Below are 22,580 nucleotides of genomic sequence, written 5' to 3'. Positions count from 1 at the left end.
GGGAGAGGGAAAGAGAGAATGAGAAAGAGAGAGGGAGGGAGGGAGAGGGAAAGAGAATGAGAAAGAGGGAGGGAGAGGGAAAGAGAGAATGAGAAAGAGGGAGAGAGAGGGAGGGAGAGAGAGGGAAAGAGAGAATGAGAAAGAGGGAGAGGGAGGGAGGGAAAGAGAATGAGAAAGAGAGGGAGAGGGAAAGAGAGAATGAGAAAGAGAGAGGGAGGGAGGGAGAGGGAAAGAGAGAATGAGAAAGGGAGGAAGAGGGAAAGAGAATGAGAAAGGGGAGAGGGAGGGAGGGAGAGGGAAAGAGAATAAGAAAGAGAGGGAGAGAAAAAGGGAGAGAGAGAGAGAGTGGGAAGAAGAGAGAAAGAGGAAAGGAGAGAGAAAGGGAAAGGGAGGGAGGGAGGGAGGGAGAAGAAGAGAGAGATGGGTGTAGTAGTTAAAGCATCAGGCTAGAAAGAAGCAAATCCATCTTACGTCCTGCCTTAACTATGAAAGCCAGCCGGATGACCTTAAATCAGTCACTCTCTTTCAGCCAACTCACCATGTAAGGTTGTTGTGAGGAAAATAGGTGAAGGAAGGTGTGTTGGATACATTTACTGCCATGAGTTATTAATAAAAATTAAGCCACCCAAATGCTTACAAATGCAAAAAGGAGCAATATAAACTTAATCAGATAATTAAAAGGAGCTAACCAAGTAGCTCTGTAGATTAAGTAGCTGATTCCTGAAAAAAGAAAACTAAATTATGAGTACGTAAATATTCAAATTATTTCGTCCCAATTCTATTCTCTCATAGTGTGAAATAGGCTAGAGCAGGGGTCAGCAACCTTAAACACTCAAAGAGCCATTTGGACCCGTTTCCCCACAGAAAAGAAAACACTGGGAGCCACAAAACCCTTTTGACATCTAAAATGAAGATGACACTGCATATATCGTTTTTTACCTTTATGCCATGTATAAAAAAATTATAGTGTGTTGCATTTATGAAATCAAATCTGCTACAGAGAAAACACATTTTTATTTCTGCATGCAACGAAAACATTTTGAACGCCAAAAAAAAAAGTCGAAAAGCTCAATAAATTGGGTGTCCCACACTGGCGGTTGTGACACATATTTTGAGTGACAGGGAGTTGCAGCAGAGGGGTGAAAGAGCCACCTGCAGCTCCAGAGTCACAAGTTGCAGACCCCTAGACTAGAGTGACAGGCAAAGGCTGCTCCCAAACAGATGGAAACTACTGTACATTATTACAGCTTGCTATCTCCACTAAAACAAAAACAAAAATAGCAGTTGTCAGGGGGAAAAAAAGTTTTAACTACAAATAGGTTGGTCATGTTCTGACTTTAGAAAGGCTAATCAATAAAGGATGTCTTTTTTAATTGGTTCTTTTCTGAACAACATCAATTCAGAAAAAGTAATGTGTTTGCACCTGCATTTAAGTCAATGGTCCCCACAGAAATGTGATTCATACATGGGTGAACTAAAGCAATATTTGTATGCTCTATATATAGATCACAGAGGTACAGTAGATTACAATATTATTTTCTTAGCCTTTGTATCGTTCTCTGGAAAAGCTCACAATGCAGTTTTTAAAAAGAACTAAGAGCTTCTCAGCCAGCTAAAAACACATTTGGTCCAACTTTATTTCCTTGAGTTCAGATTGGATTGCAATTTAATAAAGACAAATAAATAGGACAGATTTTTTTTTTTTGGCTTCATATTAAGTATCTTCATTTTGACATAATTTCTTTGGCCAATAGAGGCCTATCCCTTCAAAGAACAAAAGTTTAAGAAATCTATTGTTAACCTCTTAATGAATGTAATATAATTAAAAAAGGAGACTAGAAAGCAAATATCCCAAGCATAAGATACAAAAATAATAAAGGAGATACAGCAGGAAACCCAGTTTCGATAAGTGATTAAAGCATTAGCCTAGAAAATGGGAAACCCTGAGTTCGACTTCTGCCTTAGGCACAAAGCCAGATGGCTGATCTTGGCCAATCACTTTCTTTTAGCCTTTGTTGTTGTTGTTGTTGTTGTTAGTTGCGAAGTCTTGTCCGACCCAGGAGCAAGCGTCTTTTAATTTCTTGGCTGCAGTCCCCATCTGCGGTGATCTTGGAGCCCAGGAAAATAAAATCGGTCACTACCTCCATTTCTTCCCCATCTATTTGCCAGGAATTGAGAGGGCCAAATGTCATGATCTTAGTTTTCTTAATGTTGCGTTTCAAACCAACTTTTTCATTCTCCTTCACCACCTTTCTCATGATGTGTTCTGCATATAAGTTAAATAGGCAAGGTGACAGTATACAGCCTTGCCGGACTCCTTTCTCAATTTTGAACCGATCAGTGGTTCCGTGTCCAGTTCTCACTGTTGCTTCTTGACCCGCATATAGGTTTCTCAAGAGATAAATAAGGTGATCTGGTACTACCATCTCATTAAGAACTTGCCACAAGTTGTTGTGATCCACACAATCAAAGGCTTTAGCATAGTCAATGAAGCAGAAGTAGATGTTTTTCTGGAACTCCCTAGCTTTTTCCATGATCCAGCGTATGCTGGCAATTTGATCTCTAGTTCCTCTGCCTCTTCAAAATCCTGCCTGTACTTCTGGTAGTTCTCGATCCACATACTGCTGGAGCCTAGCTTGTAGGATTTTTAAGCATATGAAATGAGTGCAATGGTGCAATAGTTTGAACATTCTTTGGCATTGCCTTTCTTTGGAATTGGAATGTAAACTGACCTTTTCCAATCCTGTGGCCACTGTTGAGTTTTCCAAATTTGCTGGCAAATTGAGTGTAGCACTTTTACTGCATTGTCTTCTAAGATTTTGAATAGCTCATCTGGAATACTGTCACCTCCACTAGTTTTGTTGTTGCTCAGATTTCCTAAGGCCCATTTGACTTCACATTCTAGGATGTCTGGCTCGAGGTCAGTGACCACCCCATCTTGGTTATCAGGGATGTTAAGTTCGTTCTTGTATAGATCTTCTGTGTAATTTTGCCACCTCTTCTTAATCTCTTCTGCCTCTGTTAGGTCCATTTTGGTCCTTTATCATGCCCATCTTTGCATGAAACATTCCCTTCATATCTCCAATTTTCTTGAAGAGATCTCTGGTCCTCTCTATTCTATTGTTTTCTTCTATTTCTTTGCACTCTTATCTCTTCTAGCTATTGTCTGGAATTCTGCATTCAATTAGATGTATCTTTCTCTTTCTCCCATGCCTTTCGCTTCTCTTCTTTCCTCAGCTATTTGCAAAGCTTCCTCAGACAGCCATTTTGCTTTCTTGCGTTTCTTTTTCTTTGGGATGGTTTTAGTTGCTACCTCTTGTACAATGTTGCGAACCTCCATCCATAGTTCTTCAGGAACTCTGTCTATCAGATCTAATTCCTTAAATCTATTTGTCACCTCTACTGTATATTCATCAGGGATATGATTTAGTTCATATCTGAGTGGCCTAGTGCTTTTCCCTACTTTCTTCAATTTAAGCCTAAATTTTGCAACGAGAAGCTCATGATCTGAGCCACAGTCAACTCCTGGTCTTGTTTTTACTGACTGTATAGAGCTTCTCCATCTTTGGCTGCAGAGCACATAGTCAATCTGATTTCTGTGTTGACCGTCTGATGATGTCCATGTGTAGAGTCATCTCTTGGGTTGTTAGAAAAGAGTGTTTGCTATGACCATCATATTATCTTGACAAAATTCTATCAGCCTGTGCCCTGCTTCATTTTGTACTCCAAGGCCAAACTTGCCTGTTATTCCAGTTATCTTTTGGCTTCCTACTTTAGTATTCCAATCGCCCATGATGATAAGGACATCATTTTTTGGTGTTAATTCTATAAGGTGCTGTAGGGCTTCATAGAACCGGTCAATTTCTTTCTCTTCAGCACCAGTGATTGGGGCATAGACTTGGACTACTGTGATATTGAATGGTTTTAGCCGTAGGAAAGAGATAATGGCAAACTGAAAAACCTTGCTAAGAAAATTGTAGGAACCAGGAGTTACCAAGAGCGGAGAGAAAATAGGTTTGTAAAAACAGTAATGAAATCAGCCTTATGGACCTAAGACTCACTCTACCAAAAAGAATCTTTACTTAGCTCCAAACAATCAGAACACATTTTTGGCTTAGTTCATGGGTAAACCAGACAATATGATTCGTAAATCATGTTTTATGGTTTAACATTATTTGTGTACCCAGCCAATTATAGATTTTTTTAAGCTGCCATGATTAAAATATATGTGATATTGATATATAAGTAAAAGTGTCCTTAATTCATTGCACCTAGATCTCTATCAAGATATTTATAGCATTGTTTTCTCTGGAAGAAACACAAGAAATGTATAATTATAATTAGAAGGTCAAAGATATTCAATCAGAATAGCCTGCTCATTAATGCAAATGATACCTTGGTTCAGAAAATAGCCTTTGAAGATAAAAGGTAGAGAGAATCTTATCATCATTCCTTTAGAATTTATGACAGAAATGTTTTTAAGCTTTGTCATTGCAAGTATCTTCCAGATTTGGTTCCTAGTTCTCATGTCCTAGTATGAAATTCTAGGTAATCCTTTCAGAACAGAAATTAGGAGCATGCAGATTAGCCATGATCAAGCGCTAAGGTTGGAAAATTTGATTTAGATCTCCTGACTTATTTGTTGAGTTCAGAATTGCAATTCAAACTGTCAAAGTGACTCAATTCAGTTTAAAGATTAAATATGACAAAAGTGTGTTTTTATCAGGAATGTCGTCTGATTCAACCTGACACACCCAACTAATTTGATTTAGAAATTCAATCTGAAAGGACAATTCAACCCAACTGTCTTTGAATTTTAGCTTTGCATAACACTAACAGAGTTATCTTTGCCTATAAAATAGCATTAGGCTATTGATATGTTTTCCTTGCATTCCTGGCGAAGATACACTTTTTCATTTATAAGCTCACCGGTATATTTATTCTGTCCCTACTAAAAGAATAAAAACATCATTTATTTACACTATGAACAGATGGCCTTAGCTAAGGCTTCTAGTTGTGGAAAATATCCTACTTCTTGTATTTGCTTTTTGATAATCTTCTATTCCATTTGCACTTAAAAGGGCAACAAAATTTCTTTCAAAAGTAAAGGCAGAAAAGGAATAGAAACAGCTACCTCCTTCTATCACAGTTTCCCCTCCTAAAGTACAGTAGCTATGGATCATTTTTAAAGGTGGTTTGAATGTGAAGAAAGGAAAGTTGCAATCTAAAACTATATTGGTCATTAGAAAACTTTGTATACATGTGAACACAACTATATCTCAGCATGTTAAAATATTACAGCTTTTTTTAAGGGGAGAGCACAAAATAACCAGAAAGGTGACTTTCACACTTTTCTTTTCTACATTTTTGTCCTTAACTGTTTATGCCCTAAGAATATTACCATTTTAAAAAATCAATCATTGTTTATAGCAGAGCTCCCCAACGTTTCTGGCTGTAGTTAGTTAGTTAGTTTACTTTATTGTCATTGCACCTCATACAACGAAATTAAATGCCATCTTCAGTGTACATTATACATAAAAAATAAAACAAAAACACACATCCTTCACATTCTATACAACTGAATTGAAAACCCCTGGTATTGCATTAATATTGGATTATACAGTACAATTCAATATAGTTACTGCTTTGGGATAGAAGCTGTTTTTCAGCCTGGCTTTGTGGATCAGCAAGGGGGAAGGAGTGGGGACAGTTCTGCAGCCGGCAAGCACATGTGTGTGAAACACAGCTCCACTTGTGCAAGTGGCATGCATGTGCGCTTGCCACTCATGCAAATGGAGCAGTGCGCACACACTCACCTGTTTGCACAACTGAGGATGTGCACACGCACTTGCCAGCTGTTTCCACTGCCAGGTTGTAATCCCATCATGGCCCACTAGTGGCCCACAGCCCACAAAATGGGCACCTCTGGTTCATAGACTATAGCATCATGTTTCTAATCTTTTTTTTTTTAATTTTAAAAAGCAAAACTTTATTCATTCTTAAAAAAAACTTTTAAAACATACAAAAGCTTGATTAAGTTAAAAGTTAATCAAGAAACAAATTTACATATACATATACAATAAACGACTTCAACTACTAACTAATTTCTATTATTATATATACATATATACAAACCTACAGTGACATATTTCATTTTCTATCTGACAGTGCATTTTTTTACTTATGTTAATTTCCTCTAAATTTCATCTCAACCCATTTGGCCTCCTCTGATTTATCCACTGGTACCATCTATTCCATATTATAAAATATTTTGAGTCCTCCTTATCCTGTAACTCTAAGGTTAATTTATCCATTTCTGCGCATGTGTATATCTTTTGTATTAGCTCCTGATCAGTTGGCAATCTATTTGTTTCCAAAGTTGTGCTACTGCTAGTCTAGCCGCCGTTATTATGTGAAGTATTAAATATTTTATGTCATTCCTAATGTTCTTTTTAATCATACCTAATAAAAAAATTTCATAATCTGTTATTTTTGCTATCCATGTTTTTATCTTGTTCCAATATTTCTTAATTTCTAGGCAGAGCCACCAAGCATGATAAAAAGTTCCCTGTGCTTTTTTACACTTCCAACAGGTCGGATTTACATTTGGGTACATTTTTGCTAACCTTGCGGGGGCCAGATACCATTGATAACACATTTTATAGTGATTTTCTTTGTAGGCTACCGATTTTGTCATGGTATAGTTATTTTCCCACGCTCTTTCCCATTCTTCTAGTTGTATACTGTGCCTGATGTTCCTCGCCCAGGCTATCATCTGCCCTTTAACCAATTCTTCTGCCAGATCATATTCAAGTAAATATTTATAAATTTTCAAAATTAATTTCCCTTCTTTGGATTCTAATAATTTGTCCAATCGATTTTGTTTTAAATCTATTCCTCCCTCCTCCTGATCCTTCCTATATCTTTTCTTTATTTGTGAGTATGGCCACCAGTCTATTGCTATTCCTTGTTCCTTTAATTCTTCTCTGGTTTTCAGTTTCCCCTGTCTATCTAGTATTTCTCTTTATCTTAATATTTTTTGTTTTGATAATATATTGGGATGAGTTATTGTTTCTATTGTTGATAGCCAGCCAGGAATTTTCATGTAATGTTTGTGTTGGATTTGTTGCCATGTATTAATTAAAGATTTCCTAATAGTGTGGTTATTGAAGTGTTTATATATTTTATTCCTGGTATTCCAAATAAAGGCATGCCATCCCTTCATCAGGTCATGTCCTTCCAAGTTTAATAACCTTTGATTATCCAAGGTTATCCATTCCTTGATCCATAGTAAGCTTGCAGCCTTGTAGTATTTTTGCCATGCCGGGCCTTGTAGTATTTTTGCCATGCCGGGAAACCAAATCCTCCTCTAATTTTATCGTCTTGCAATATATTTAGTTTTATTCTTGATTTTTTCCCTTCCCACACAAATTTTGTGGTTATTTTATCCAAATTATCGAAGAATTTCTTGTCCAATTTTATTGGAATTGTTTGGAATAAATAAAGGAGTCTTGGCAGTATATTTGATTTTATTGCCGCTATCCTCCCCAGCAAAGACAGTCTTAATTTCCCCCATTTCTCTAAATCCTCTTTTATTTTCTGGACTAAAGGTTCATAATTATCTTGTTTTATTGTTATAGTTCTAGCCATCAAATGTATCCCCAGATATTTCACTTTTTTAACTGCCTGTAATCCTGAATCTTTTACTAATTTCTCTACTTGTTTTGTTGTCATATTTTTTGTTATCATATTTGTCTTTTCCTTATTAACTTTTAGACCCGCTACTTTTCCAAATTTTCCAATCTCTTTTAGTAATTTCGGGGTTGTTTCTGTTGGGTTTTCTATGAAGAAGACCAGGTCGTCGGCGAAAGCTTGGACCTTGTACTCCTCTCTCTTAATCTTTAATCCTTGTATTTCTTTGTTTGCCCTAATTCTAATTAGCAGGTTTTCCAAGGTTAAAATAAAAAGTAGGGGTGATAGCGGGCATCCCTGCCTTACTCCTTTATTTATTCCAACAAATTTTGTTGGATCTCCGTTTATCAAAATACATGCTTTTTGGTTCTGATATATTGATGTTATCATTTTAATAAATTTCTCTCCAAAATTCATAATTTTGATTTGTTGTTTCATAAATTGCCAATTTACTTGATCGAACGCTTTTTGTGCATCTAGAAAGATCAGAGCCACCTGTCTCTCTCTGGATGCACCTCGTAATATTCCAAAACATCCATTACCATCCTTAAATTATTTCTTATCTGTCTTGTGGGCAAGAAACCATTTTGGTCCTGATGTATTTTGTTGTGTAATATTTTTTTCAACCTATTGGCAATTATACTCATGAAAACTTTTCTGGAGCAATCCAGAAAAGATATGGACACAGTAAAGAGAGAAGTAAAGAAAGATATCCAAAAATGACAGGATTAAATAAGGAACTTGAGAACACAGTGGCACAGCTGGAAATGGAAAAAGCGGCATTTTACCTCCGTTTCCAAAATGTGGTGGAAAAGAGGGAAGAAGATTTGACGATGATAATGGCAGAGATGATTGCGGAGGCGCTCCAAAGAGAAAAGGACAAAATAATAAATGAACTTGATGAAGTGTACCGAGTCCATACAAATTACGCCCGACAAAATAATCTTCCCCGGGAGGTGCACATAAGATTCGTAAGAAGAAAGGTGAGGGATATCGTATACAAAATAACAAAGGATGAACCTATGTTCTACAGGAATAAAGAAATAATTACTCTGAAACAAATTCCCAAAAGGATAAGAGATCTGCGAAAGGACTATTGTTTCCTGGCCACATCTCTAAATAGGAGATATATACCCTTTAGATGGACGACGTCAGAAGGGATGTTAGTAACGTGGCAGGGAAAGAAAATAAAGGTGGATTCGCAGAATAAGGCAAGGGAACTATACGACCAAATGACGGGTAGCGAGGCAACAAATAGTAGTAAAGAAGAGGGAGGAAGGAATATTAAAGGAAAACAGAGGCGGGAACGTGAAACCCCCCCCACACACAAGGAGGAAAAGAAGATGAAGGAGAGACGCAGGAGGAAGGAGGAATGCCAACGAGAGGCAAAAAAAGGGAACAGGAAGAAACAAAGAAGAAACAACAGGAAAGTCAGTAAAAAATGGAAGGAACTCTAAAAATTCTATCAGTAAATGTAAATAGACTCAACTCACCATCCAAACGACACCAAATTTTTAAAAAAATTGTGAAACAAAAATTAGATATAGTGTGCCTCCAGGAGGTACACATAAGAAAACAAGATATAAAATATATACAATATAAGAAATTAGGTACAGCATACTCATCATTGACAGAAGAAAAAAAAAGAGGAATAGTGGTATATGTTAAGGAAGGAATAGACAGCAATATAAGATATGTGGATACTGAAGGTAGAATAGTGATGATAGAGCTAAAACTTGATTTTAAAAATATATTGTTAGTAGTAATATATGGCCCAAACAGTAAACAATTAGAATTCTATAAAAAAGTGCACGAGAAAAATTATGGATCAAAAAATGGAAAATGTATGTCTGATTGGAGACTTCAATGCTATTTTAGATGCAAGAAAAGATTATAAATGTGTCCAGCAAAATAAAAATAAGAAAAATGTATTGCGCAGAACCTTTATAGATATGTGGAAGAACTAAATATGATAGATAGCTGGAGATTTTATAATCCCGAAATTAGAAATTTTACATATTATTCGAATCCACATAAGTCCTGGTCTAGGTTGGATATGGCATGGGTATCCAGTATATTAATGATGGAAATAGAAGCGGTAGAAATTCAATCAAACGATTGGGTGGACCACAACCCAATAATGATGACGTGGAAGGGGCAGCAGAAAAGAAAAAACAGATGGACAATGAATATACAGTTGATGAAAGAGAAAGAATATAAGAATTATATGGAAAAGGAGTTAGAATTGTTTTACAAGGAAAACACAAAAAAACACACCTCCCTACAAAACTTATGGGACACAACTAAGGCATATGTAAAAGGCCTTACAATAGCATATAATGCAAAACGGAGAAAAGAGAGAGAAAAAGAATATAATAAAATGCGAGAGGAAATTAAAAATTGGGAAAGTAAATTGCAAGGAAAACCAGGGGATGAACAAATAAGGGTAAAATGGATAACGGCAAAACACAAGCTGAACATATTAGAACAAGGGAAATACGCAATTACTTTAAGATATATAAGGTAGAACTATTTCCAACACGCAAACAAACCAGGGAGGTGGTTGGTATACAGACTGAGGAAGGAAAAGGAAAAAAAGACAATTCAGAAGCTACAAGATGATGAGGGAAGGATCCATCAGAGCCTAGAGAAAAAAAAGGAGATAGTAGTCCAATATTATCAAAAACTCTATGAGAAGGACATAGTAACAACGGAGGAAATTGAACATTATCTAAAAGGAGAGGGAGTGCAAATACTAACAGAGGAAGAAAAAGAACTATTAAATAAGGAGATTACGATAGGGGAATTAAAAGAAGCGCTGAAGAGACAGAAAAATAATAAAACTCCAGGGACCGACTGTCTACCAACGGAGTTTTATAAAACATTTGGGGAATTATTAAATGGAATGCTATTAGAAATATACAATGAAGCGCTGATGGAGGCAAAATTACCAAACACATGGAAAGAAGCGTATATCTCCCTAATACCAAAAGAAGGGGCAGATACCACATTAATAAAAAACTATAGGCCGATTTCTTTGTTGAATACCAATTACATGTTTCTAATCTTATTATAGTATGTGCCACAGATTACTTGCAACACCATCTATTTTTCCAAGGATGATCCACATGAACCATTTTCCAGCACCGATGGTTTGTTTCTTCTATAATGCTTATAGCATTGTGAGAAAAACAAAATGGCAGCTGACATATGAATGGCAACCACCAGCTGAAAACCCTGAGGCCTGCCAAAATGCTCGAATCCTAGAAACTGTCCAAGGATATTTTCTGCTGATGTGGAGTATACATACTTCTACAGTGGGTATAAAAAGTCTACATGCTTCCATTAAATACCTGTTTTTTTTAAAATGTAAAAAAAGAAAAAATCAGACCAAGATAAATCACTTCAGATTTTTTCCCTCCTTTAATATAATCTATCTACTGCACAATTCAATTGAAAAACAAACCTAAATATTTGTGTGTGTGGGGGGGACTTACAATAACATAGTTCCTTAAGTGTGCATACCTTCTTATAAGTAGGGATGTGGCCGTGTTCAGAAATAACCAATCACATTCAAATTGATGTTAAATAGTAGTCAATACATATCTGCCATTAATCAAAGTGACTCTGATCTACTGGGTGAATAAAGTTCAGTTGTTCTAGTAGGATTTTTATGACATTTACTCAGTTGTCTTTTACAGAAAAAGTTAGTCTTCAAAGAGCTTACAAAGCATCAAAGGGATCTCATTGTGGAAGGTGTCAGTTAGGAGAAAGATACAAAAAAAATTCCAGGCATTAGATATGCCATGGAACAGTGACGACAGCCATCAACAAGTGGGGAAAATATGGCACAACAATGACATTGCCAAGAACTGGGTGTCCTTCTAAACTGATGAAAAAAACGAAGAAAAGCTGTCCAAAAGATTGCAGAGAGATCTACAGCAACATTAAACAAGCTGCAGAAATCTTTGGCAAGTATTGATTGTGTACTGCATGTGACAACAATTTCCCATATTTTTTATATTCCTGGGCTGCGGGATAGGGTGGCAAGATGGAAGTTTTGTTTAACAAAGACTAGTTACATTCAAGTCTGATTACATTTACAAAAACCTACATCAAATCTGACAAAACCATGTGGGAAAATTTCTTATGATTAGATGAGACCAAGGTTGAAGTTTTGGCCATAACTCCAAAAAAATATAGTTGGTTCAAAAACAACATTACTTGTACATACTACCAGAATTACTCCTTACCCATAATGAAACACGGTGTTGACAACATTATGCTTTGGGACTGTTTTTCTTCAATTGGTACTGGAGCTTTAGTCAAGGTGGAGGGAATTATGAACAATTCCAAATATTAGTCAATTTTGGCACAAAGGGCTCTGCTAAAATGCAGAAAATGAAGAAGATTTTCACCCTTCAATGTGACGATGACCCAAAGCGATGAATTAGCAAAACAATGGAACAGAAGAAGATCAAAATTTTGGAATGGCACAACCACAGTCCGGACCTGAATCCTATTTAACATCTGTGGGGTGACCTGAAGAGGGCTATGCATAGGAGATGCCTTTGCAATCTGACATATTTGGAGTGTTTTTGCAAGAAAGAGCCGGCAAAGATACCTCAGGCAAGATGTATCATGCTGATAGGCTCCTACCTCAGAAGACTGAATTCTATCATAAAATCAAATGGCGCTTCAACAAGTATTAGTTTAAGGCAGGGATGTCAAACTCAATTTCATTGAGGGCTGATCATGGTTGTGGTTGATCTCGGAGGGGGGCGTGGCTGACTGGGGGGCGTGGCCATCTTGACACCACTCCCCAAAATGCTGGCATATTTCCTGTTCGCACTGGGTAGACCGGGACGAAGCCACGCTGGTCCAATGTTTCCTCTTTGCACTGGGTAGACCGGGACAAAGCGACACAGGCCGTCCCCTTATGTTTTCTAGGATGGCCCTGCAGACTGGATCCAACCATATCTAGCCCATGCCCCTTGTGTTTGACACCCCTGGTTTAAGGGTATGCACACTTATGCAACCATGCTACATAAAAAACTAAGTTTTTTAGTTTTATTTTTCCCCAGAAGATTTCAGTTTGTTTTTCAACTAAACAGTATAGTTTACAGATTATATTAAAGGTGAAAAAAATTCTGAAGCGATTTATCTTGGTCTGATTTACATCTCAAAACTCTGGAATTTTAACAGGAGTGTGTAGATTAACTATTTATATCATTGATGTGAGCTGCTTTTTAGGATTAAGATATAGGGCTGCAAATGTTGACATGGCCAGCAGATGGCAGGAGAGAAAGTTTATGAAACTTGATTCCCATTTGTTGGTTTGTACACCAGATAGGAACTGGTACACCATGCTGTTCCAGTTGAGTTAGAGCTAACTCACTCAGGGGTGGACTATTTTTTGGTGATCACAATCTATAATGTGGATGGAACCATATCAGGGGTGGGTTCCACTTACCTTTATTACCGGTTTGCAACGGAAGCGCGGAAGCTTCTGTGCATGCGCAAATCACCCATGATGACATCATAGCGAGTGGGCAGAGCCTCCCGACGGTTTTACTACCAGTTCTATAGAACCGCAATGAACAGGGAGCAACCCACCACTGAACCATATATATGTGGGTGAGCCTAGCTGTGGAATGAATTTGTGTGTGTTCATTTACTTTTTTTAAAATTGTAAATGCTAACTTTAGGTCTTTCAAATATCGTATATTTCACATCTGAAAACAGCAAGAAAAATGTGTTACCAGTTTTCAGCAATCAACACCAGAACCAAGTGGAACCAGAGGTTCAAAGAACCTCTGAAAGAGGAAACTACCATTTTTGTATCATGGGTTGTTCTGCACGACACTAACCAAAACTCAAATCGTACTATGTGCTATTTTATGCCACATCATCATGTCCTCAGTAAGCAAGTATAGAAGTACCAGTGAACCAGAAATGAGTGACTATAAGCCATTGTCTCACCTGTTAAACTCACTGTATTGGCATTCTTTAAACGTTCCATACACTTCTTTTCTTCTTCATAGATTTCCTGTTGCATTCTGCATTCTGGGTGAATACTTTTTACCTGTTGAATAAAAACAAAAACCTGAAACATTTAACTTTGTAGAAAGGACATCAATGCTAGCAGAACCAGCTGAGGGAAAAAAGACAAAATAGGAAGCTTTTGTTTATTGTCAGTTAGAACAATTAATCAGTGAAACAACTTGCCTCCAGAAGTTGTAAATGTTCCAACACTGGAAGTTTTTAAGAAGAGATTGGATAACCATTTGTCTCAAGTGGTGTAGGGTTTCCTGCCTAAACAGGGGGTTGAACTAGAAGACCTCCAAGGTCCCTTCCATCTCTGTTATTCTAGTTGCCCCATGCCTATGCAATACTTTCTAGTTCTAGTATTGCTCTAATTATATGTCTATGTTTCTTACAAAGATTATGAGATCCCCAGTACAGGTTGAGGTCACACTAAGGTTATTAGGCTGCAAAAATCTGGTTGAATTCTGAATCTCCTTGTTATCATCTTGCGGTTGTTCAGAACTTTTCAGCAAATATGGTAGCTGTACATGACAATCAAAATTAATGGTTTAGCTAACTTTTTTTTAAAGTGTCTAGCTCTGTCTCACACTCAGTTCCATTTTGGCTTAGCAAAAAATGCACCTGCTGGTTCTTCTACAAAAGAACATAATTAGTAAGATATCTATAATATGATTACCTAAGTTCACCTGAGATCATTGAATTCTTTTAACTAGAAGAAAAAAAGGACAAAGTCATTAACTAACTAAAGAGATTTATGCTCTGGTTTCTTTCTGATGTAAGATACCAAAGCCCCAAAATTAAAAGGTTATGTTAAATTTGATTAACAAACTTGTTCTCTGCCAAACTCTTCTACAGCTTAGAAACAGCATAAAAGTGGTTCATCCATTGCACTAATTTATAAACATGGCTTATTTTATGTTGGTTTAGTATGTGTTATACAAAGCAAGCCTTTGTTGTTTGAAACTATTGTTTATGGCACAGTCTGTTTTATAAATCTAGCAAATTGTGGCTTATTAAATTATGAAATGTCCATTGGAATTGTTTATCTCAAGACCTGCCATAATTAAATTATGCCAGCATAAGCTTTGTGAAACCCTGCATTTTTGGAAAACTTTAGTCAGGTATGTCTCAGCTCCAATAAATGCTAGTTTGGGAGCATTAGCTTGCAAATGACCATTATTGTTAAAAAGTTTAACATTATATGTCAAACTGAAATATCTTCAAAATGTTTAGAAGACTAAAAAGATTAGAGAAACCAATTACAGATAGTCCTTGACTTGCAGCCACAATTGGGATCAATTCTCGTTGCTAAGGAAGGTGGCTGTTAAAGATGGATTATACTAACTGTTTTTGCCATGGTTGTTAAGCGAATCACTGCAGTTCTCAATTGAATCATGCAATCATTAAGTAAATCGGGCTTTCCCCATTGACTTTGCATGTCGGAAAGTTTCAAATGGTGATCCTATCACCCCAAGATTCTGCCATGACCCTGTTGTAGGTAATACATGCTGGTTGCCAAATGCCCAAAATTTGATCATGTGACTACAGGGATGCTGCCATGGTCATAAGTGTGAGGACTTATCGTAAATCACCTCAGTGCGATTGTAACTTTGAACAATTGCTAAAATGAGTATTATCTATAGCTGTAGCAATATTAGTTTGATTACTTAAGTTTCAATTGGGAATTCATTAATTTTGAGATAAAAAAATATCTGATTCTAAAAAGAAGCTCCCGAGGAACTATGTCCAAGAAAACATGATTTATGCATGATTGACATCTGATTTTCAGTTAAAAGCCAATCTCTTGACTGACATGGTTGGTTTCGCATATCATTCTAAACCAGGTTTGTGAACATACCACCATTATGTAGCCAAGATTGAACAAACCAAATAATGACACGGTTGTGCATGGTGATTTATTCAATAGTTTGGTTAAGTATATCTGACTGTCTTTCATCAAATGCAAATTCAGGTCTGAATTTTTGCATAGCTGGATTAAGGAACGCCACTTTGTTGTACGTTGCCGATTCCTAAATTGGAAAATAAAACATCAGGTGACAATCAGGACCACACAGTTATTTAGAAGTGTCAACCAAAATGTCTCACAGCTTTACATAAAACATTTATAGTGTTTTGTGTGTGTGTGTGTGTGTTTAGGACACATAAAAATGGTTAAAGCACTGGTTGTGTGGGCTCAGCTATCAGACTGACCTCTTTAAAATCCCTCTCTGCAGACATCCATATTTTAACCATTATAACCTCATCTGGAATACCAAATAAGTACCCCCTTCCTTCCGAGAACTGTTTCTTTAAAGGCAGTAAGCAGAGGGACAGCTTTGGTGAAAGCTAACCTGGTGTACAGGTTAAAGCACCAACACAGAAATTGGAAACTGGGATCTCTAGTCCCACTTTCTGGCACACAGTCATCTAGATGGCCCTGGGCCAACCATTCTCTCTCAGCTCTGGGAAGAAAGCAATGGCAAGCCACTTTCAAAAACATTGCCAAGAAGACTGTATGGACTTGTCTAGGCAGTACTTGGGAGTCAACACTGACTTAAAGGTCTAAAAAAGAAACAGCAGAGAGACAAATTACCGAGTTATACCACACATCGGGACAATCTTTTGTCTGCTGCAGTTTAAGCCTAAGTAGAATGTTGTCAGTACACCACAAAATATCTAGAACTGTGGTTTCCGGTCATGCCTGAAAGACACAAGTATTTTTTTCACTTCCTATCTTTTGTCTCAAGTTTCAAAGGATTAAAAGTTGCTCTGCAATTATTACTGCAGAATACAGCAGTTGCAAGCAAGCAGCCAAAGCAACTTAAACTGCTACTTAAAATAACTGAAAAAAACATGAGGGGGGATCTCTTGCAATGTTTTTTGCTCTCTCTCTCTCTCTCTCTCTCTCTCTCTCTCTCTCTCTCTCTCTCTCCACTGATGCTCTTCCCAATTCTAGCATTAAACCACGTTAAAGCCTGGCTTTTCAATGCTTGATATGTGCTTAGTTCAAATGAGACATGGCATGAAAGGCTAATCTACTATGAATTAGACTGATCTTCATAAACCATCTGCAACTCAATATCTCAGACCAGAGGTGGGTTTCAGCAGGTTCTGACCAGTTCTGGAGAACCGGTAGAGGAAATTTTGAGTAGTTCGGAGAACCGGTAGTAAAAATTCTGACTGGCCCCGCCCCCATCTATTCTCTGCCTCCCAAGTCCCAGCTGATCAGGAGGAAATGGTGATTATGCAGTATCCTTCCCCGGATTGGGGTGGGAATGGAGATTTTACAGTATCCTTCCCCTGCCACGCCCACCAAGTCACACCCACAGAACTGTAGCAAAAAATTTTGAAACCCACCACTGCCTCAGACTCTCATAATTTCTACACTATTCTTTGTTTTAGAAGGAACTGTATGGAAGTCAAGGCTTAATCTCTGATAATTAGGGAGTCCATCTGTATAACCGTAGAGAGTATTACTATATTGTAAATCCTACATTAAAGAGAGGAATGGATAAGAAAGTTTGAAATCTCTTTTAATGTAAAAATTATCTTATTCTAAATCAGGGCTACTGTAAAAACTTAGATGAACACTAGATGACAACAAAGAAGTAGTCTTTACTCATTGTTGTTTTTGTATTTACAGCCATAATTTGTTGGTCCAGTCCAAGAACTTTATTACTTCTGAACTATAACTCCTTGCCAACAAAGACTTTGTTTGTTTTAACCTTTATGTTCAAAATTTGAACCAAATAATTCCATACTCAAAGACTGCACTTACACATAGTTTAACCTAAATTATCAAATTATTCTGTTTTCTAATCCCAAACAAGTCATAAACTAACAAAATAGTCTTGTAACAACCCAATAAGATACAAAAATGTAGTTTAATGCCAAAGAAATGAAGTCTATGATATTATATAAATACTTCTTCAATTGACTGATTAAGGATTTTGCATCTACAAAACCAAAGTCTTGTTAATTTCTGCACAGATGTCCTTCCAGCATAAAAGCCTTTACTATGAAAGAAGAGTTATTTTTCCTTAGAAAAATTAAAATATGGAATTCTGTAAAATGCAATGACAACAATCAATCAGAGAAACTTTAAAGCTGAATTTAAAAAAAATGCTTGTTAAAAATAATTAGATGTCTACAGAAGAATGTTGTAGCAGTGAAAACAGTGATCCAATTCTGATGTTAACTTAAGAAATGATTCAATTTAGCTTTGGATTTACTATAGCATAACCGACTGCAAAATATAGAGGCTTCTTTTTGCAAAAATGAAACTTTGCTGAGTTTTTAAACAATCTTTTTCCTCATTTCTGTGCTGAAACTCAGGTACCTTAGAAAATCATTTAAGACCAATGTTGGCTTTCTAAGAGGGATAAATTTTGTCTACTTCTCCCTCCTCTTCAATAAGAAAGAAGCAACTGTGTATTTCCCAATTTGCTTGGATTCAATATTTTTTCTATTTTCTCTTTATTTGGACTGAGAAATGAAAAGATTTTGGTTACTCCAGTGGAGTGGAACCATTTTTTATTTTTATTACTGAATAAAATCCAGAGATGTTCTGGATTTATTGGTCTTTTATTAAGATGACTAAGCTCTAAACTTCAGTTAAACATTTTTTGGGTTGTACTTCACACATGTAACCATTTAAAAAGTACACCTCTTACATATCCACATAAAATAATCAGCATCTCATCAACTTGTTCACAGAGCTCAGACATATCTCAGTATACTATTTCAAACACCAAATTATCAATTTACAGAGATTAACAACAATTATATCAGCTTATCAAATACCTATCAAATAGCTCCTTGCTTAAATATGAAAACATGTCTAAGTACCATATGTGATAACTGGAAAACATTAAAAAAAAAAGATTAGCTTTACCACAACATCTCATGGAGCAATTGTAGTAAGCAATTGAACTATGTTTGCATCATTTTCTTTTTTTAAAAAAATCCTGTTTGAGAAATGCTGTGAACGTTTTTGTTTGTTTGTTTTAGATGCAATAGCATTTCAGTGCACACCTATCAGATTATTTAACTAAGCCTGACTATATCAAAAAACTAAGCTGGGTTGGGTCTGTTTGATGGTTGGATGGGAGACTATCAAAAAACTTTAAGGCTGGAAGTTAGAGTGGGAAGTTAAAGAAAATCATCTTGGAAGTTCAAGAAGAGAATAGTAAACCACTGGATACTGCAACTAATAAAACTAGAAGGACCTTTTTATGAAGTCATCAAATCAAGTTTGACTCAAAAGAGACTTTTTATAGGAGGTTAGTAAACAAAACTAAAAGCTCTGGAAATGTATGTATCATAAACTACACAAATAAGGAAATACACAACAGCCAAAATGTTTGTATAAAATTTAATGATAAACATTGACCTGATGTAATTTTTCTTAGGTCATTTCCATAATCTCTCTAAATTAAGGATAATTAATATCATAGAATGAGGTTATCATGATACAAATGGCAGGAAAGACTAACTCCTTGCAATTAGAAAACTATACCAAAACAAAATTTTCATTGCATTTGTTTTTCTGCTTTCAAGGAAGGTTATAAAAGTGGGATACAGGACATAAAACAGGACTGTCCAAAGACATTTGATTGTTACTTCATAATTCTCAAAATCTTGATAAGAGAGGCTGAAGCTGAGCCCCAAAATCTCCCTTCTAATAAATTATCCCCCTTCTAATAAATTATTATAAAAGTTATTAACTATTTGGAGATGTCTTCACTCTGGTTAATGGCAGGGTTGACCCTTGTATTTTTAAACAGCCATTCCATATACAAGATTAGGTCAATGAATCCTAATACTTCATTCTGCTGCAGGCACGAACTCTACTTAACCCTGCTTTGGTTCATTAAAACAGGTAACGAACAATGGAAAAAGAGAATCCGATTGATCTATCCAGAAAACACACATCCTTTATCCCTAAGCTTAGTCTTCTTTTTTTTTCTTGATATTTTGCATTTCGTAAATGCTTGGCAAAAACCACATGGCTGCAGCCATGTTTGAAAGTTCAGTAGTCCTCACAACTTCATGCCATTAATGCACCAAAATTTACAGTGCTACACACATACACACAAAATCAAGTTGACCATTAAATGGACAGAATTTCTGCCTTAAAGTAGTACAGAATTTCCACTGCAACTATAAACAAAGAAGAGCTTGTGAAAAACTCCACCCTCTTTGCCTTTCTTTCACTGTTATATTTCTGAATACAGAACATTTGTGGTGAAATCTGTTGGCTTTAAATGATCCTGAAAGATGGTGCATGTATGGGATTTAAAACTCCTTGAAAGAGGGCATCCTGTTGTTTGTAGCAATTTCACTGGCATCAATTAAAATCGAATCAGCTTTTCTTAGGGAGTTACAATAGATACTGGAACTGCTGAAGCCCAGGGCACCTTAAAGCAATTCTTTATTAAATTCATTTTAGTCCAATTCACCAGCCCGATAAGAGATTCAAATTTAGCTGGATTTTAATCCTGTCCTCAAATTTAAAAAGTGGCCCACTAGTATAACCAAGCTCTCAATCGGGACTCTGCAGATGGGCCTGGGCGTCATCCCCAGCCTGAAATAAAAGGGAATAATGGGAACTGTAATCCAGCACAGTCCGAAGAGACTCGTTCGCTCCTTTTTTGTTTTAATGGGAGGGATATAAGAATAAGCAGCAATTCTAAAAAAGTGGGAACTATTAGCATTAACTATTAATAGCAGGAACTATTCGATGTGTGTGTGTATCACATACTAATGCGACGAGGGAGGGATAAGTTCATATCCACATTAAGGGAGGGCGACCCAGGCCGCAGAATTAGCCCCACAAACGGAGCTAACCTGAACGCGTTTTCCTCCTTCTGCTCCCATAGGTTTCCTTCCAGAAGAAGAGCAGAAGGCAAGATCCGAGCCGCCCCTCTCCATCCCCCTGAAAGGTTCGCGGAATAGAAGCCAACGCGCCCTTTTCTCGCAGAAGCCGCAGAAAAGGAGCTCTCTGCACATGCTCCGGAGCTGCTCAGACCCTTCCGAGTCAGGACACAAGCGAGGCTCACCGGCCAGGGATCCCTACTCACCGGCCCCAACGTCCACCAGCAGGTCGAGAAGAGCAGCAGCAGCGAGAGCTGCATCCCGTCGCAGCTTCTCGGGACTCGCGGCGACCTTCCTTGGCGCGGGCAGTTTCCCGCAGCCAGAGGGACATGCGGTCGTCGAGCCGGCGCTGCCCGTCTGCAGCCGCGCGCTTTTTACCACGGGGCTCAAGCCCACCCGCCTCCCGCACGGAGCCTTGACTGGCGCTCGTAGCCGGACGAAGAGCCGCGACGCCTCGCCCACCCGTCCGCCCACTCTGGGTCCGCCGCGCGGTCTTGTGCGCTCTCCGGACTCCACCTCTCTTCCTCCTCGCCGGATCCTTCTTTGGATTAAATTGTTACTTAATTGCTCCGCGAGTTACTTCTTTCCTCCCCCCCCCCACAAAAAAAGGGGGGGCGGGTAGGACCAGGGTTGCAGTGACAACCGTTCCCATCGAATCCACAGAAGGACCATAGAAGTTCTGCAGCAGTCTAGGATGCCTTGAGTTGGGGACGGCGAAAGCTATTCTCCAGCGCCTGGAATGGGATGGTGGCGCGTATCTCGCTTTCAGTAACTTCGTCGGGGTGTACAGAACTAAAGGAACAGGAGCTGCGTTGATCCGTGGGACGCCGGTGGGAATGGGGGTAGGGGGAAAAAGTTAAAAAAAAACAAAAATACCCCTAAATCAAGTAGTTTGGAAAAATAATGTAATGGGATGAAAAAGACCTTCCATAATATTGTAGTATCCAATCCATGGGTGTGCAAGCTTTGGGTATCCTCCAGAGCCATTAAGGTAGAGGATCAAAGAGAAAAGACCAAAATATAGGTCAAAGGCTAGAGAGAGTGGAATGGACACTATGGTGAACTGCCACCCTAACTTTAACCTGAGGGCAGGACAAGAAGCAATGGGTGGAAACTAATCAAGGAGAGAAGCAATCTGGAACTAAGGAGAAATTTCCTGACAGTTAGAGCAATTAATCAGTGGAACAACTTGCCTCCAGAAGTTGTAAATGCTCCAACACCGGAAGTTTTTAAAATGTTGGATAACCTGAAGTGGTGTAGGGTTTCCTGCCTAGCCAGGGGTTGGACTAGAAGACCTCCAAGGTCGCTTCCAACTCTGTTATTTTATTTCTTTCCAAGGTCAACTTGGAGGTCACCTCAACTTTGGAGTTGATCTGTTGCCAAAGTGATTGGGAAATGGAATAACTTCCCTCCTCACTGGAGAACACGCCTCTGAACAAGACATTTTTGATGATAACAAATGGTTGAAAGAGACCCTCTCCCCAATGTTTTATAGAGCTTTGATACAGAAAACATTTCCAAAATGCAGTGGCCAATGGCTCAAATGTGAGTGCTTTGAACATTTGAAGTGAAGTTAGATGACCAAAATAATCCAAATGTTGACCTCTGGGAATTAAAAAGAAAAAACATACCACCCACCAAAAACTCTATAAATATGGGGAAAAAATCCACCTCAATTTATAAGCAATTAATTCCAGGAAAACTCTAACTGCTCTGGAAAATCTGTAATAGATTATTTTGATATTTAATAAAGACATGGTTGTATGTATCTTCAGCTATTCATCCTACAATATCGCAGGCATTCCCTGTGAATTCCCTCTAGATGCATAGAATTGTGATCCAAGCAATTCTCAATCATCTCCCAAGACATCTGTTGATGGCAGATGAGAAAGGAGAGTTGCTTTTAATATGCATAACTGATGAATACTAAAAAAAGATACAACTCATGAAAGGTACATCCAAAA

The 22,580-nt window shown here is 37.6% G+C and overlaps 1 protein-coding gene across 1 annotated transcript in view; it reads right to left on the bottom strand.

Annotated features, from left to right (window-relative positions):
* The window catches only part of VIPR2 (vasoactive intestinal peptide receptor 2), a 78,457-nt gene extending 57,126 nt beyond the window's left edge, over window positions 1-21,331 (bottom strand). The window contains exons 1-2 of the mRNA XM_034402463.3: window positions 20,823-21,331; window positions 13,675-13,777 (exon numbers count right to left, since the gene is read on the bottom strand). Coding sequence (XP_034258354.1) covers window positions 13,675-13,777; window positions 20,823-20,876 — 157 coding nt within the window. The 5' untranslated portion in view covers window positions 20,877-21,331. The remainder of the gene's footprint in view (window positions 1-13,674; window positions 13,778-20,822) is intronic.
* Window positions 21,332-22,580: the final 1,249 nt, after the last annotated feature.

This window comes from Pantherophis guttatus, chromosome 4, assembly GCF_059756535.1.
Source record: "Pantherophis guttatus breed Tessera chromosome 4, ASM5975653v1, whole genome shotgun sequence".
Taxonomy (NCBI): domain Eukaryota; kingdom Metazoa; phylum Chordata; class Lepidosauria; order Squamata; family Colubridae; genus Pantherophis; species Pantherophis guttatus.
This window is presented reverse-complemented; position numbering and strand designations above follow the sequence as displayed.